The 18,947-nt window shown below is 40.2% G+C and overlaps 1 protein-coding gene across 1 annotated transcript; it reads right to left on the bottom strand.

Moving 5' to 3' along the window:
• Positions 1-3,314: 3,314 nt before the first annotated feature.
• On the bottom strand, positions 3,315-4,259 carry LOC138765835 (olfactory receptor 10A3-like). The gene has a single exon (XM_069942928.1). It carries the CDS (start codon positions 4,257-4,259, stop codon positions 3,315-3,317), a length of 945 nt encoding a protein of 314 aa, XP_069799029.1.
• Positions 4,260-18,947: the final 14,688 nt, after the last annotated feature.

Here is an 18,947-nt window from a genome sequence, read left to right as displayed (position 1 = left end):
AGAAAGGCCCCCCCTTGCCACCACACTGCCCCCTCCCATTCCCTCTTGTGACCGCAAGCATTGTTTTAAGAGGCAGGATTGGGACGGGCCCCCGGATGATGTGCGGCTCCCTGGCTCTGTCCCATCCCATCCCCGGCAGCACAAGCACCAGGGAGCTCAGTGTGTGCCGGGGTTGTTACTTCCGGCACAGGGAGCTTCTATAGCAAGTGCCACCTATGCCAGAAGTAACACTGAGCCGGGGATGGGACGGGACAGATCCAGGGAGCCGCACGTCAGCCAGGAGCCAGACCAAGCCTGCAGGAGAAGAGAGCCACAACTGGGGAGTGAGTTGTCAGGTGAGTTGTGTGTTTTGTTTTGTTTTTTTTAATCTGCTTTGCACAGACTGGGGGGCATCTATAAGGGGGATAATAGGGGGGCATCTATAAGGGGGAATACATGGGGCCATCTATAAGGGGGATAATAGGGGAGCATCTATAAGGGGGATTACATGGGGGGCATCTATAAGGGGGATAATAGGGGGGCATCTATAAGGGGGATACATGGGGGGGCATCTATAAGGGGGGTTACATGGGGCCATCTATAAGGGGGATAATAGGGGGGCATCTATACGGGGGATACATGGGGGTCATCTATAAGGGGGATACATGGGGGGCATCTATTAGGGGGATTACTTGGGGGCATTTATAAGGGGGATAACAGGGGGGCCATCTATAAGGGGAATTACATGGGGCCATCTATAAGGGGGATTACATGGGGCCATCTATAAGGGGTATAACAGGGGGGGGCATCTATAAGGGGGATAACATGGGGGCATCTATAAGGGGGATTACATGGGGCCATCTATAGGGGGGACAACACAGGGGGTCATCTATAAGGGGGATAACATGGGGGCATCTATAAGGTAGATAAAATTGGGGCCATCTATAAGGGAGATAACATGGGGGCAACATTAGGAGGACAAGCCAGGGGGGGCATCTATAAGGGGGGCAACACAATGGGGCCATCTATCAGGGGAAAACATTTGGGGGTCATCTATAAGGGGGATTACATGGAGGGTGTACAATAGGGCATGCACAGAGGGATGCATGTACTATAGTGGACTACACAGAGGGGGGCATATACTATTAGGGGGTCACATAGAGTCAGCCTACCCACTAAATGAGGGAGTAAAGCGGCTTTTACAGATGTGCAGTGTATAGAGAGATGAGGATGGTGCCTAATATGTTTGTTTGGCAGATTCTGTGGATTTGTGGCTCGGAGAAGTTCTCTTGGCCCAGGGCAGATGGAGAAGAAGATGATGAAAAGGGAAGAACTCTAATCAGAGAAGTTGTCCCCTGTGATTCACTAAATCTATCTGCACTGTAATGTATATAGTGTATAGAACCTGTGTAGAGGTGGGCTACCTCTAGATGACTGTATGAGGCGAAAGTGATCTTTGTACAGTGGATTTTCTTCAGTAGCAGCGGTGGGGTTAGTATGTAGTGGTGTTAGTCAGTATGTGGTGGTATTAGTCAGTATGTGGTGGTATTAGTCAGTATGTGGTGGTGTTATTTGTTACTTGTAATCTGGTACTGTGTTTTAATGGATTTAGCATACTGGATTTGGTCAGTAACAATATGTTGGTTATGGTAGTGGTGTGGTAGTAATACTGTATACTGGTATTATTGGTAATATTGGTCTCAGTATACAGGATTTGGTAAGTATATTTCCTATATTCTGGTATTATTGGTAATATCGGTCTTGAGATGATATCTATATACCTTTACCAACAGCTGTGTTACTGTCATGCAGCATCGATTATAGAGGGTGCATCATTTACCCTAAATCAGTGTTCCCCAACCTGTGACTCTTCAAAACTACAACTGATAGTCAAAGGTCGATTGTAGACCCTGGCTAAACCCTTGGTTATGACACTTAAGGTCCTATTAGACAAAGCGATTTTTAACGATTAACGATAAACATTTGCAAGCTAGATCGTTTATCGTTAACCTGCAATGGTTCACCATATTACACAGAATAGTTGTTACTATGATCGTTTCCTCCATCTGATCCGGGCAAATGAAAGAACAATGTGGAATTACAGCGAACGATTAACCATGATTTTCGTGTCAGCACCAAACATACAGAGAACAATTTCTCCTTGGCCGTTTGATCACTGCCTGCATTTATACAAAATCATTATTGTTTAAATGTAAGCGATATAACGATAATTCGCACGATAATCGTCCAATGTAATAGGGCCCTCAGCCTAAAACAAAGGTCGAGCCTTTAAGGAGTTGAAGACAAACAAGTTGAACAAGAAATTAGTAATATTTAAGTTGCTGCATGTTACATTTAGATTCCATAGAGACTTTCCAAAAACATTCCCGATTCAATGTTCAAATATTTTCTAAATGTTTATTAATATTTGCTATCTTCCATTCTCACAGTTCCTATACACATATAATAATCTGCATATACAGCTGTAATATTATCCATCCATTACATATATGTTAATATTTCTTCCATATGCGGATCCATCTATATTACTATTTATATACAATATATAAGTCAATATACAATATAGTTTTAATAGTCCATTTTACTATCTATATCATAAAATAATCCCAAAATATTTCATCTTTTTTCTGGCCACTAAGCTTAAAACTTAGCTGCGACTGCCCGTTCTGTATGTGATGATAAGGAGGAGGCTGCTGGAAAGTGATTTGTACAGAATTACAGTAAAAGGTGACACCAGTAGATAGCAAAGACAATAGATAATGCTCACAGCTCAGTCTCCCCCTCCCTGCAGAATTACTCTGCACAGGTCACAGAGCATGCTTACAAAAGTGTCCCATACAAAGAATGGGGTCTGGAAATGTTTATTGTGTCTTCAGTATTTTTATTGTATTTTCAGGGTTTTTTTCTGGCCACATATACTAGAATAAAGTTGAAGCGAATATGGTGGATGTCAGTGAGGAGAAGTCTATCTGCTGATAGAGGTGTCTGGTAGCAGCTTTTTACCCCCAACCCATCTAGATTACAGCGGGATGAGACTGAGCCATGTGTGGGTATCTGTAGAGATATTTTTCAGCCAAAAACTAAATGTGTCCGACAGCCATCTGAACCTTATGGTGGGCTCTAGACCTTTAAATCCCTCAACCTCCATCATGGTCCAGACAAGCATCTACATACAAGTATCTACCATATCCCAATCTTTCTGCGAGCATACAAAAATTCCAAAAAGAACGATATTAACAGCAGGATTCCCCTGGTGACCTAGATCTTCCACATGCATTGTCTATGTAATGTATGGTGTAGATATTTCCGGTATTCTATGGATTGATTTTTGCTCTTGGCCTACAGAATAATAGCTGCGATGCCTTTTTTATCTCCTGGTTCCTCATGCTGTAAAGCACGGGGTTAATCAATGGTGTAAATGCCGTATATAGGAGAGACTTCAGCTTATTTTCATACGGTGTATTTCCCCCGACTGGAAACATATATATTGCTATTAACGGCCCATAATACATGCACACCGTGGCGAGGTGAGAACTGCACGTAGAAAACGCCTTCCTCCGCCCATCACTGGATGCGATTTTGATGATGGCGACGGATATACAGACGTAGGATATTATAACAAGGATAAATGGCAAAAAGGCCAGGAGGATGGAGAGAAAGAAGTCTTCAAAAACCACTTGGGACACATCAGTGGAAGACATTTCTAAGATGGGGGCAAAGTCACAAAAAAAATGGTCGATTTCATCCGTGTTGCAGAACTCTAGCTGTCCTATCAAGAACATTTCACTCGGAATCAGGATGAGCGTAGTTGCCCAAGGCCAGAATGAGAGATGGAAGCAAAGTTTTTGATCCATAAGAGCCGAATACCGGAGAGGGTGACATATAGCTAAATATCGGTCAAAGGCCATGGCGGTCAGTATCAGGGACTGTGTGTAGGTGGCAATGCAGTGGAAGTAGTACTGCATAAAGCAGCCGGTTCTCGATATGGTTGCCCCTTCGAGCCACGTCACCTGTAACATTTTTGGTGTGATGTTTGAGGTGAGGAGAAGATCGGCCAAGGCCAAATTCCGAAGGAAGATGTACATGGGGACGTTGAGGTGGTGGCAGGTCGACACTAATGTAACGATGAGGCAATTTTCTACCAGAATTATGATATAAATCACAAGGAAAATACAGAACAGGACAACTTTGATGTGGTGGAAATCATGAAATCCAAGGAGGGAGAATTCATTAAAGGAGGTTTGATTGGCTCCACACATCTTTCTGGAATCTTGTTTTGACCAATGGAGAAAAAAAAATAGTAGCCATTAGTATTTTCTATCTTCAGATAACCTGGTTTACACATATGGGCTCAGGGACGTACGTTTGGGATAGACCACCTACTCTTGGCCAATGGCTCTGACCCAAGGACAACTAAAGGATGCGTTTTAACAAACTTCTGCTGACTCTCCAGGACGATCCATGGACCATCTACTCTAAGGGTACTATTAGACAGGCCGATGGGGGCCCGATAATAAATGTTAACGAGCGCCGATCTGTTAGATCGGCACTCGTTTACAGGGCCTATTACACGACCCAGTGATCGTTTAACAAGGGCTGCAGGGACATTGTTACCGATGTCCTTGCAGCCCTTGTTTAAAGTTATACATTACCTGTCCAGGCTGCAGGGCTCCTCTTCCTCTGTGCTTTTCCGCGGATCCGCGTGCTCCAGCTTCAGAGTGGCCTGTCTCGGCTGACAGGCCACTCAGCCAATCACTGGCCACGGCGGTCCTGGCCAGTGATTGGCTGAGCAGCCTGTCAGCTGACAGGCCACTCTGAAGCTGGAGCGCACGGGACCCGGGGAGAAGTACAGAGGAAGAGGGGCCCTGCAGCCTGGATAGGTAATGTATATAGTCATTCGCCAGCCGCCAGTCAGTCCGCGCCCGACAATTATAGGTCAGAACCTATATCAACGATCAGCCGATGACAACGATCATCGGCTGATCCTTGTCTTTATTACACAGAACGATAATCGGCCGATTATCGTTCCGTGTAATAGTACCATAAGGGTCCTTTTACATGCAGCAATCATTGGTCGTCCACAGCCACAAATGAGTGCTGATCAGCAAGATGGGTGCTTCCTTGCAGTGCCATTATAAGACATGAATTATCGTGCAGTCAGGCCACACAAATGATTACCGTATTGTTTGTGCTCCCATTAACATTCATCGTCTCTGTGAGAGGTGTGCAGCCAATAACTCTACATTTTACCAACTATTAAGTGATCCTTTAAGTTGACAAGCTGGCTTTTTCACACTTGTAGGCTGATCACTGGCACTTTTATATGGGATAATTATTGGCTGAATGAGCATTTCTAGGAACGCTCGTTGCCTATAATCGGCCCATGTAAAAGAGCTTTAAGGGTCTCATGTTTCATCTTTACTCCAGGCTTTTCTATCTCTAGGACCACCAATCACTAGGGCAAAAGGTCCTCAGAAGTCTCTATAGTCTAAAATACTTCAATAATTGTACTTCAGCAAGGAAGATAATGTCCTAACCACTACTATGGCCGTCAAGCCACCAATGACAACCACCTACTCAGACAGATGACAAGTAAAGCTTGACCATTCAAACTAACCTTTCTTGTGCTAGCCACCATATTGCATGTTGGTTCCTTCTCTCGATACAAAATTAACAAAGAGAAGAGTGAGATTTTGGAGCTGGGCCCACCCCCACCCTATGTACTGCTATCGAACCTGGATCTGCTCACCATTGTGTGAGATTCCCATTCCCCATTTTATAGCTTACATTTTCCATTCTGTCAGTTTGATGGAGAGTTACATGGATGGTTTGCCTTTCCCTCAGTTTTCTGGGTCAATGCCATTTGGTAAAAATGATGATTTTCCCGAAATTGTTCCACCCCCTCCAGACCATACTTCTTAAATCTGCTAACATTAAAGCCTTAAACACTTCTTTCTCCCATTTTATTTGAAGGTAAGTGACCTTTATTTCATTCCAGAAGCGTATGCTCTATAAGTGGGAGGTGCTGTTGGGATTCCCCAGTGTCCAGGGCTACAACTTGTCCTACCTCTTCCCAATGATGTGACTGGGTCCATGGGTGTAGCTACCATTCTCGCTTTGAGTTAGGGCCCTATTTTACAGGCAGATATCTTCCCATGTAATAAAGACAACAATGAGCCGAGGAGCCGATCATTGGCTGATTGTTGTCTTTCTAAAGAGAATAGAAAATAATAAAGTTATACTTACCTTTCCAGGCTCTTCCAGTGTCCTCCTGCCTGTTCCTTGTTCACTGTACCCTCGCTTCTGAAGCCATCTTGGCATTGACAGACCGCTCAGCCCATCACTGGCCATGTCTCTGTCCCATCTTGGCCAGAGTTCCGTTTCTGCAGAGATGGCTTCATAAGTATCCAGTGGCTGCAGTGAGAATGGAACAGGCAGGAGAACACCGAGGGAGCCTGGAGAGGTAAGTAATACATTTATTATTTTCTATATAAAGCACGGACATCGCTAACAGTATATATATATATATATATATATATATATATATATATATATATATATATATATACAGCCCTTTTGGCATTATTACCGAGGCATGTATTAGGCCATCTAAGTGAGTGACTACCAAAATGAAAGGGAATTCTAAAATTTACCTTTTATTAAATAACCACTAAAAATTACATACATAAACTACTAACAGTACAATAGCAACAAAACTGCTCCGCGATGGTTGCAGTAAACACATATATGCCAAGCAATGGTTGGTACGCTAGGGCGATCCCTGATGTGTGTACCCCAAAAACATGTATATGTGGATCCGGGCGTCAGGAAGGGGCTCGGGTCAAAAGATGAGGAGCAGGACCTATTACACCCTGTACTCCTTTCTCCCTCTATACCCTGTCCTATGTGGAGTATGCGCCCTGATAAGGACGGCCCCGCTCTGGAACCTAGCCTATACTCCTACAAAGCCCTATCTTGATAAATGAGCTAGGCTGTCTCACTAGATAATTGCTGTCTAGGCTGATATGTACTAGTGATACAGACAGTACCTACTCAAAAACAGAAGGAGGAATAGGTGTGATCTCACCAAATGGGAGTAGTAGAGAGCAGGGAAGAAGGTCGGATCACACATACACACATAGGTAATGAAATGTGAACATCTAAGGTAGTATGTCACCATCCAGAAATACAACTATGTATACCCCAAGGGATGTGGATCAACGTGTCTCCCAGATATAGGGGTGTGTGTGTTTAAACCATACAGAACCAAACAACACAAACAACTAGTATGGATCCCAAAAAGATGAAACTATATACTCCAATAGGTCAGGAGTCAGGGCACACTTAGTCCATACACCACACAAACACTTAGGTATTACTCAAACAGACACCCTACCTGGGACTACAGCGACATGGTAAGCTGCCACATTACCCCTATATCTGGGAGACACGATGATCCACATCCCTTGGGGTATACATAGTTGTATTTCTGGATGGTGACATACTACCTTAGATGTTCACATTTCATTACCTATGTGTGTATGTGTGATCCGACCTTCTTCCCTGCTCTCTACTACTCCCATTTGGTGAGATCACACCTATTCCTCCTTCTGTTTTTGAGTAGGTACTGTCTGTATCACTAGTACATATCAGCCTAGACAGCAATTATCTAGTGAGACAGCCTAGCTCATTTATCAAGATAGGGCTTTGTAGGAGTATAGGTTAGGTTCCAGAGCGGGGCCGTCCTTATCAGGGCGCATACTCCGCATAGGACAGGGTATAGAGGGAGAAAGGAGTACAGGGTGTAATAGGTCCTGCTCCTCATCTTTTGACCCGAGCCCCTTCCTGACGCCCGGATCCACATATACATGTTTTTGGGGTACACACATCAGGGATCGCCCTAGCGTACCAACCATTGCTTGGCATATATGTGTTTACTGCAACCATCACGGAGCAGTTTTGTTGCTATTGTACTGTTAGTAGTTTATGTATGTAATTTTTAGTGGTTATTTAATAAAAGGTAAATTTTAGAATTCCCTTTCATTTTGGTAGTTTTTCAGTCGGGGAAAGATTAGCATCCATTTTGGCAGTGATTTGCATCTAAGTGAGTGCCCTAAGGCGTTGTGAATCCTCTCTTTAGGAGTTGGTTTGGTTGTAAAATACCAATGGCTATGAGTGACATCTGGTCATGTTTCTTCTGTATAAGTTGATAAAGTTTCCATAAACATTATAACATTGTTCCATTGACCTTACTCAACCTCCAGCGCACACCACAAAATCAGCTTTTATTCTTCACTCCTACTATATTAAGATATGGAACTAAAACCAAGCAAACAAGGCAGCCACCGTATCTTATCACTGTCAATATATGAACACTGTAAGACATTATTGTTGGACAAGGAAACTAACAAACCAAAGGCCACCCAGTCCCATATACATTATATAAACAGTGCAGACTGATCGGGAGTAGAGGCAGCACATAACACCTTGGCTCTATCAGATGCTGACAAGGCTTTGTTGGCTCCAGTGATGGCCAAAGTAGTCGACATCAAGGTGGACATTGGATGTAAGGCTGTGACCAGGCTCACTGAGACCCATGATGAATGGAAGAAGCTCTTCAGTGGCGTAGACCTAAAGACTCATGGAGGAAAGGTTGTACAAACTGTAGCAGATGGAGTAGACAACATGGACATCCCTGAAGTGCAAAAAGAGCGGCACACAAATGAGCTAAAAACTCAGCCAAGAACAGGTCATGTGGTTGCTGAATCTTATCAGAGACCTCATCAAAGAGAAACTCTCCAGTGACTTCAATGAGGACGTCCAGGTGGCTTGTGACAAGTACTTCAATGGGGTCGCCCGTATCCTGATCTCTAAGTGAGCTGGGACAATACCTGAGGATCCATTAAGTGTCTTCCTAGAAATGTGTCAATATATACAGTAGTACCTTGGTTTAAGAGTAACTTGGATTCAGAGCGTTTTGCAAGAAGAGATCACAGTTTTTCAAAATTGTAACTTGGTGTAAGAGCATTGCTTTGGTGTAAGAGCTCCCTGTACTGGGTGGGAGGGAGAGTGGAGGAGGGGCATGGTCTGTATAGCGGGGTTTACAGCCCTGTACTCTGACCCAAGAAGTCTCTCTCATCTTCCAAATCATAGCAGATCCACTTCAGGCTGGGGCTTACCTCAGAGGACAGGACTGTGGAGGTAATCTCTTCATAGCTGTAACCCCTCTCTCCCTGGACAGAGAGCGCTGCATTTATGTACCCACATCTGCCCTGCTCATTCCTTCATGCTCCCTGCAGTCTTTGTCAGCCATTGTGTTTCCCATCCTCTCCATTCCTTCTATAATGTGCCTACACTTACACTCAGCTATACACATTGCTGCAATAATGTGCCTGCACTCACACTCAGCTATACACACTGCTACTATAATGTGCCTGCACTCACACTTAGCTATACACACTGTGGTATATTGTGCCTGCACTTACATTCAGCAATCACACTGCTGTATAGACAAGTCTCTGTCACTGTCCTCCTGCACAGCTCTGTGATTCTCACTTCCTGATTGGTCCATGCTGAACACACACCTCTTCTCCACTGCTGTCATGTGACCACACAGACCTCTGACAGCGGCCCTGCTTCTCTATTCTAGCCTGTTGTACTACGCTACTGCATTATGGGGATCTGCAGCTCCATCCTGTATCTACAAACTGCTGCTGTGTTATCAGGGTTATACAGTTACTATACATTATACACCACATGCTGATTGCTATACTGCACAGTAACTTATATATGACATATCCAGCTGCTGTGTTATCAGGGTTATACAGTTACTATACATTATATACCACATGCTGATTGCTATACTGTACAGTAACTTATATATCACATATCCAGCTGCTGTGTTATCAGGGTTATACAGTTACTATACATTATACACCACATGCTGCTATACTGTACAGTAACTTATATATCACATATCCAGCTGCTGTGTTATCAGGGTTATACAGTTACTATACATTATACACCACATGCTGCTATACTGTACAGTAACTTATATATCACATATCCAGCTGCAGTGTTATCAGGGTTATACAGTTACTATACATTATACACCACATGCTGATTGCTATACTGTACAGTAACTTGTATATCACATATCCAGCTGCTGTGTTATCAGGGTTATACAGTTACTATACATTATACACCACATGCTGCTATACTGTACAGTAACTTATATATCACATATCCAGCTGCTGTGTTACCAGGGTTATACAGTTACTTTACATTATCCTCCACATGATGATTGCTATACTGTACAGTAACTTATATATCACATATCCAGCTGCTGTGTTATCAGGTTTATACAGTTACTATACATTATATACCACATGCTGATTGCTATACCAACAGTAACTTATATATCACATATCCAGCTGCTGTGTTACCAGGGTTATACAGTTACTATACATTATACACCACATGCTGATTGCTATACTGTACAGTAACTTATATATCACATATCCAGCTGCAGTGTTATCAGGGTTATACAGTTACTATACATTATACACCACATGCTGCTATACTGTACAGTAACTTATATATCACATATCCAGCTGCTGTGTTATCAGGGTTATACAGTTACTATACATTATATACCACATGCTGATTGCTATACTGTACAGTAACTTATATATCACATATCCAGCTGCAGTGTTATCAGGGTTATACAGTTACTATACATTATACACCACATGCTGCTATACTGTACAGTAACTTATATATCACATATCCAGCTGCTGTGTTATCAGGGTTATACAGTTACTATACATTATACACCACATGCTGCTATACTGTACAGTAACTTATATATCACATCCAGCTGCTGTGTTATCAGGGTTATACAGTTACTATACATTATACACCACATGCTGCTATACTGTACAGTAACTTATATATCACATATCCAGCTGCTGTGTTATCAGGGTTATACAGTTACTATACATTATACACCACATGCTGCTATACTGTACAGTAACTTATATCACAGATTCTGCTGTTTCTAAATGTTTGTTTCATTTGTTTTACATGTTATTCAGAATAAACAAAAATCATTATTTTTGGGGTGTGGAACCAATTGTCTGCGTTTCTATAATTTCTTATGGGAAAATTTGCTTTGCTTTAAGTGATTTGGATCACAAGCACTGTCCTGGAACGAATTATGCTTGTAATCCAAGGCACCACTGTATATGAAGTGACAAATGCCTCAGGATCCAAGTGAGCCTTAAGAACCAGGAGCAAACTTGGCTTCAAGCAGAGGGATTACAGGCTGCATAGTTACATAGGTCAACCAAGGGAGGGATGATAAATGGAGGGTGTACAAGGGGGTTATAAAGGGGTTTTACCTGAAACAACTTTTTACCACAGTTATCTACCTATAAGTTGATTATGTTGCCCTGCTATCTGCTGTCTATCTATCTATCTATCTATCTCCTATCTATCTATCTATCTATCTATCTATCTCCTATCTATCTATCTATCTATCTCCTATCTATCTATCTATCTATCTCCTATCTATCTATCTATCTATCTCCCATCTATCTCCTATCTATCTATCTATCTATCTATCTATCTATCTATCTATCTATCTATCTATCTCCTATCTATCTATCTATCTATCTCCTATCTATCTATCTATCTATCTATCTATCTATCTATCTATCCATCTCCTATCTATCTATCTATCTATCTATCTATCTATCTATCTCCTATCTATCTATCTATCTATCTATCTATCTATCTATCTATCTCCTATCTATCTATCTATCTATCTATCTATGGTATGTATATTGGGAGCAGCACTCATGCGGATAAGTTCTTGCGATAGATAGATAGATAGATAGATAGATAGATAGATAGATAAATAGATGATAGATAGATAGATAGATAGATAAGGATTCCTAGATAGATAGAAGATAGATAGATAGATAGGAGATAGATAGATAGGAGATAGATAGATAGATAGAAGATAAATAGATAGATAGATAGATAGATAGATAGATAGATAGATAGATAGATAGGAGATGGAGAGAGAGATAGATAGATAGAAGATAGATAGGAGATAGATAGATAGATGATAGATAGGAGATAGATAGATGATACATAGAAGATAGGAGATAGATAGATAGATAGATCGATAGATAGATAGATAGATAGATAGATAGATAGATAGATAGGAGATAGATAGGAGATGGAGAGATAGATAGATAGATAGATAGATAGGAGATAGATAGATAGATAGATAGATAGATAGATAGATAGATAGGAGATAGAAGATAGATAGATAGATAGATAGATAGATAGATAGATAGGAGATGGAGAGATAGATAGATAGGAGATAGATAGATAGATACATAGATAGATAGATAGATAGATAGATAGATAGATAGATAGGAGATAGATAGATAGATAGATAGATAGATAGATAGATAGATAGGAGATAGATAGATAGATAGATAATAGATAGATAGGAGATAGATAGATAGATAGATAGATCGATAGATAGATAGATAGATAGATAGATAGATAGATAGATAGATAGATAGGAGATAGATAGGAGATGGAGAGATAGATAGATAGATAGATAGATAGATAGGAGATAGATAGATAGATAGATAGATAGATAGATAGATAGATAGATAGGAGATAGAAGATAGATAGATAGATAGATAGATAGATAGGAGATAGATAGATAGATAGATAGATAGATAGATAGATAGATAGGAGATAGATAGATAGATAGATAGATAGATAGGAGATAGATAGATAGATAGATAGATAGATAGATAGGAGATAGATAGATAGATAGATAGATAGATAGATAGGAGATAGATAGGAGATAGATAGATAGATAGATAGATAGATAGATAGATAGATAGATAGATAGATAGGAGATAGATAGGAGATAGATAGATAGATAGATAGATAGATAGATAGGAGATAGAAGATAGATAGATAGATAGATAGATAGATAGATAGATAGATAGATAGATAGATAGGAGATGGAGAGATAGATAGATAGGAGATAGATAGATAGATACATAGATAGATAGATAGATAGATAGATAGATAGGAGATAGATAGATAGATAGATAGATAGATAGATAGGAGATGGAGAGATAGATAGATAGGAGATAGATAGATAGATACATAGATAGATAGATAGATAGATAGGAGATAGATAGATAGATAGATAGATAGATAGGAGATAGATAGATAGGAGATAGAAGATAGATAGGAGATAGATAGATAGATAGATAGATAATAGATAGATAGGAGATAGATAGATAGATAGATAGATAGATAGATAGATAGATGATAGATAGATAGATAGATAGATAGATAGATAGATAGATAGGAGATAGATAGATAGATAGATAGATAGATAGATAGATAGATAGATAGGAGATAGATAGATAGATAGGGGATAGATAGATAGATGATAGATAGATAGATACATGGCCGGCGTTAGGGGGGGGCAAGCAGGGCAAATGCCCAGGGCCCCCATCCCCCAGGGGCCCCCTCCCGCAGTTCCAGTAGGAGAGGAGAGCACAGACAGCGTCCTGCAGCGTCTGGCAGTGATCCCCGGCTGCTGCCATCAGGGGTCACGCAGAGGCTGCAGGACGCTGGGCTGGTGTCTGCTCCGTGTGTGTAGCTCCCCCTCCCCCTCCCCCTCCCCCTCCCTCCAGCTCCTCTCTGCACGTGACTTCCTGCTCTGGTGTGGAGCTGTCGGGACGATGGAGGAGAGGGCTGCCGGGTGAGGATGACAACCTGCTGCTGCAAGGTACATGAGGGGGATGTACCACTACACCCAGCATGCTAGAGGGGGTAAGTATACTGTACATGTAGTGTGTAATGTGTATGAATGTAGGTGTATAATGCATGAATGCAGTGTGTGTTACATGTCCTGTGTATAGTGTATGGACTGGATGGTTTGTATCTGTATAATGTGTTTTCATGGATGTGTGTGTGTGTGTGTATATATATATATATATATATATATATATATATATAATGGTGTGTGTGTGTGTATATATATATATATATAGCTGTTTGTGATTGGGTGAATAAATCCTCACTATACACTACTGGAGTGCCGTCCTCGTGTTCAATTTTTTATATATATATATATATATATATATATATATATATATATATATATATAAAATGGTGTGTGTATATATATATATATATATATTATATATATATAATGGTGTGTGTGTATATATATATATATATATATTATATATATATATATATAAAATGGTGTGTGTGTGTGTGTATATATATATATAATGGTGTGTGTATATATGTATATATATATATATATATATATATACAATGGTGTGTGTGTATTAGCACTGCTGACTCCAAGTGTTGAGGTGAATAGACTGTATATAGGAGCTGCAGCCATTCTCTGGCCTCATCAGTCCTATGTAATTGCTGCAGGTGACCACTGAGGCCGCTGATTGGCTGCAGCTCCTATGTATATAAGGCAATACGGTGAGAAAAAAAAATAAGGTGGTATTCAGTCCTTAGGTGGTGGTCACTGTATGGCGGTAATATTGGTCTGTATATAGAGTCATTATGTGGCGGTCACTCTTTGGCATTAATATTGCTCTGTATATAGTGTATATATAGTCATTACTGCCATAGATTGACTACCACATAATGACACTATATACAGACCAATATTACCGCCATACAGTGACCACCACATAATGACTATATACACTATATACAGACCAATAGTACAGCCATAGAGTGATCGCCACATAATATTGGTCTGGATACAGAGTCATTATGCAGTGGTCAATCTATGGCGGTAATATTGGTCTGTATATAGTGTGTATATAGAGTTATGTGGCGGTCACTCTATGGCGGTAATATTGGTCTGTATATAGTGTGTATAGAGAGTTATGTGGCGGTCACTCTATGGCGGTAATATTGGTCTGTATATAGTGTGTATATAGAGTTATGTGGTGGTCACTGTATGGCAGTAATATTGGTCTGTATATAGAGTTATTATGTGGTGGTCAGTCTATGGCGGTAATATTGGTCTGTATATAGAGCCATTATGCAGTGGTCACTCTTTGGCAATAATATTGGTCTGTATAAAGTGTCATTATGCGGTGGTCACTCTTTGGCATTAATATTGGTCGGTATATAGTGTATATATAGTCATTACTGCCACCACATAATGATATTGCCAAATGACTCTATATATAAACTATATACAGACCAAAAGTACAGCCATAGAGTTACAGACACATAATATTGGTCTGTATACAGTGTATATAGAGTCATTCATTATACAGTGGTCAGTCTATAGCGGTAATATTGGTCTGTATATAGTGTATATAAAGAGTCATGCGGTGGTCACTCTATGGCGGTAATATTGGTCTGTATATAGTGTATATAGAGTCATTATGGGGCGGTCACTTTATGGTGGTAATATTGGCCTATATATAGTGTGTTTTCTTCAATAACGGTATGGAGGTAATATTTGGTCCTGATTATAGTGATTTTTTTTATTTTATTTTTTTAATGCAATTCATATAAATAGTTCTTGTGTTTACACCACTAGCGGCAGTCCTGGCATGTAGTGGCAGTCCTGGCATGTAGTGGCAGTCCCATAATGTAGCGGCAGTCCCAGAATGTAGTGGCAGTCTCAGAATGTAGCGGCAGTCCTGCCATGTAGGGGCAGTCCCATAATGTAGGGGCAGTCCCATAATGTAGCGGCAGTCCCGGCATGTAGGGGCAGTCCCGGCATGTAGCGGCAGTCCCGACATGTAGCGGCAGTCCTGACATGTAGCGGCAGTCCTGACATGTAGCGGCAGTCCCGACATGTAGCGGCAGTCCCGACATGTAGCGGCAGACCCATAATGTAGCTGCAGTCCTGACATGTAGCGGCAGTCCTGGCATATAGCGGCAGTCCCGGCATGTAACCTTCTGAACTGAGTAAGGGCCCTAATACATGGAGCGAAAATTGTCCGAATCAGGACGCTATCGCTCTGAGAGGACACTGGGGAACATGATCAGGTAGTATATATCACAGACAAGGCCTGAGGACACCGGGGGACCTTAATCAGGTAGTATATATCTTTATTGTTTACTATATACAGCAAGGATTGCACACACATCACTAATGATATACTGTATATATACACATAGGGGGGGAAATTTATCAAACATGGTGTAAAATGAAACTTGCTCAGTTGCCCCTAGCAACCAATCAGATTCCACCTTTCATTACTCACATTCTAAGTAGGTGGAATCTGATTGGTTGCCAGGGGCAACTGAGCCAATTCTTCTTTACACCAGTTTGATAAATCTCCTCCATAGCTTTTGCTGTAGTAGGCTCTCTAAGCGAGCTCCATTCTACCAGATTGGCGCTCGCTTCTGCGGAATATCAGGCCGTGTAATACGGCCTTAAAAGTGGCCGTATGCTTCCAATAACTGCTGGCTGAACAATCCTTCAGCTGACAATTATCTGTCCCATCCGGTCCCGTCCTCCCCATACACAGAAATTTGGCACATCTGAGTGTTCCTGTGTTCTCTATGAGAGGGGAAAGCCATAGCCATACAGATCTGATGCCGGCTTATCTCTCTGAGAACAAAGAGGCTGGGCGTTGATTTTCCATCAAGCTCGACCCCCTATGTCCACTGATATCATCTGTCAGAGGACTGTCCAGAGAGCCCCATACACCTTACGCTGATGGCCGAACCCACCAGGAGCAACAGGTACCACCAACAAAAGAGTAACATGTATGGGGACCTTAAATTGTTGCTAAAATATTTCAGCATTTGGGGCCCCACCTTTAACTTCGCCCAGGGCCACATCTAGTCTAAAACCGGCCCTGGATAGATAGATAGATAGATAGATAGATAGATAGATAGATAGATAGATAGATAGATAGGAGATAGATAGGAGATAGATAGATAGGAGATAGATAGATAGATAGATAGATAGATAGATAGATAGATAGAAGATAGATAGATAGATAGATAGATAGATAGATAGATAGATAGATAGGAGATGGAGAGATAGATAGATAAATAGGAGATGGAGAGATAGATAGATAGATAGATAGATAGATGATAGATAGGAGATAGATAGATAGATAGATAGATAGATAGATAGATAGATACATAGAAGATAGGAGATAGATAGATAGATAGATAGATAGATAAATAGATATATAGATAGAAGATAGATAGATAGATAGATAGATAGATAGATAGATAGATAGATAGTAGATAGGAGATAGATAGGAGATGGAGAGATAGATAGATAGATAGATAGATAGATAGATAGATAGATAGATAGATAGATAGATAGATAGATAGGAGATAGATAGATAGGAGATAGAAGATAGATAGATAGATAGATAGATAGATAGATAGATAGATAGATAGATAGATAGGAGATGGAGAGATAGATAGGAGATAGATAGATAGGAGATAGATAGATAGATAGATAGATAGAAAATAGATAGATAGATAGGAGATAGATAGATAGATAGATAGATAGATAGATAGGAGATAGAAGATAGATAGATAGATAGATAGATAGATAGATAGATAGGAGATGGAGAGATAGATAGGAGATAGATAGATAGGAGATAGATAGATAGATAGATAGATAGATAGAAAATAGATAGATAGATAGGAGATAGATAGATAGATAGATAGATAGATAGATAGGGGATAGATAGATAGATAGATAGGAGATAGATAGAAGATAGATAGATAGATAGGAGATAGATAGATAGATAGGAGATAGATAGATAGATAGATAGATAGGAGATAGATAGATAGATAGATAGATAGATAGATAGATAGGAGATAGATAGATAGATAGATAGATAGATAGATAGATAGGAGATAGATAGATAGATAGATAATGGATAGATAGATAGATAGATAGATAGATAGATAGATAGATAGGAGATAGATAGATAGATAGATAGATAGATAGATAGATAGGAGATAGATAGATAATGGATAGATAGATAGGAGATAGATAGATAATAGTGTCAAAGATGTGGCAGAGTTTACAGTCTACAATTAAAATAAAAAAGAGGGCTGTTAAACCAGTATAGTATAGTAAGTGTCCTTATATATGTAGTAGCCGTACCCTATGAAAAGAAACCAGTTATATTGTGACCTTGTTTAGCTCCACATAGTCACAACTTTGTAGGTAGATTTAAAATGAAAAAAAAAAAAGTTATGGAAAACAAACACACAAAACAAAAATCACACAACATGAACCTGATCAGGAGATCTGTGTAATCTGGGATCATTACATTATAAAGCAATAGAATAAAACCCATTATCACACGCTGATCAATAAAATACTCCCTGTCAGCATTGGAAGCAAATCAATTCCTACCACTGATAATCGCTATGGTAACTACAGATAATTGTGTACACGGAACCTCAAATATTTTGTTTTCTGTGTTTTTAGTAGTAGAGCTGAAGCCGTTGCGGTTTTCATCCTGTTTTATGTTTTGTTTGATGACAGATAAATTGTTCTATATCAATTAGTAGAATGAGAACATTGTCTTACTGTGGTTTGGATCCCGGCCTTCCTCTAGAAGAATGCACACTGGTTATTGGCTCCGTCCCTTTTATAGACATCTCATTACATAAAAACAAGAACAGGAGGATTTGTCGTCATTCCGCACCCTCCCCGGAGGCTTCATTATAACTTCACTAAAGTAAAAAAAAAAACAGCCAAAAATAACCAAACTTCTAAATGAATTATGAATCATTTACATTTTGTCTGTTTTTTATTTTTTTTATAATGCCCATGATTTTTTAATGTGTTTAATAAGTATTGTGTAAAATAGATAGATAGATCGATCGGTATGAGGGGTATGAATGTG

This window comes from Dendropsophus ebraccatus, chromosome 10, assembly GCF_027789765.1.
Source record: "Dendropsophus ebraccatus isolate aDenEbr1 chromosome 10, aDenEbr1.pat, whole genome shotgun sequence".
In the NCBI taxonomy this organism is placed as follows: domain Eukaryota; kingdom Metazoa; phylum Chordata; class Amphibia; order Anura; family Hylidae; genus Dendropsophus; species Dendropsophus ebraccatus.
Note: the sequence above shows the minus strand (reverse complement) of the source record. Positions and strands in the feature narration are given on the sequence as shown.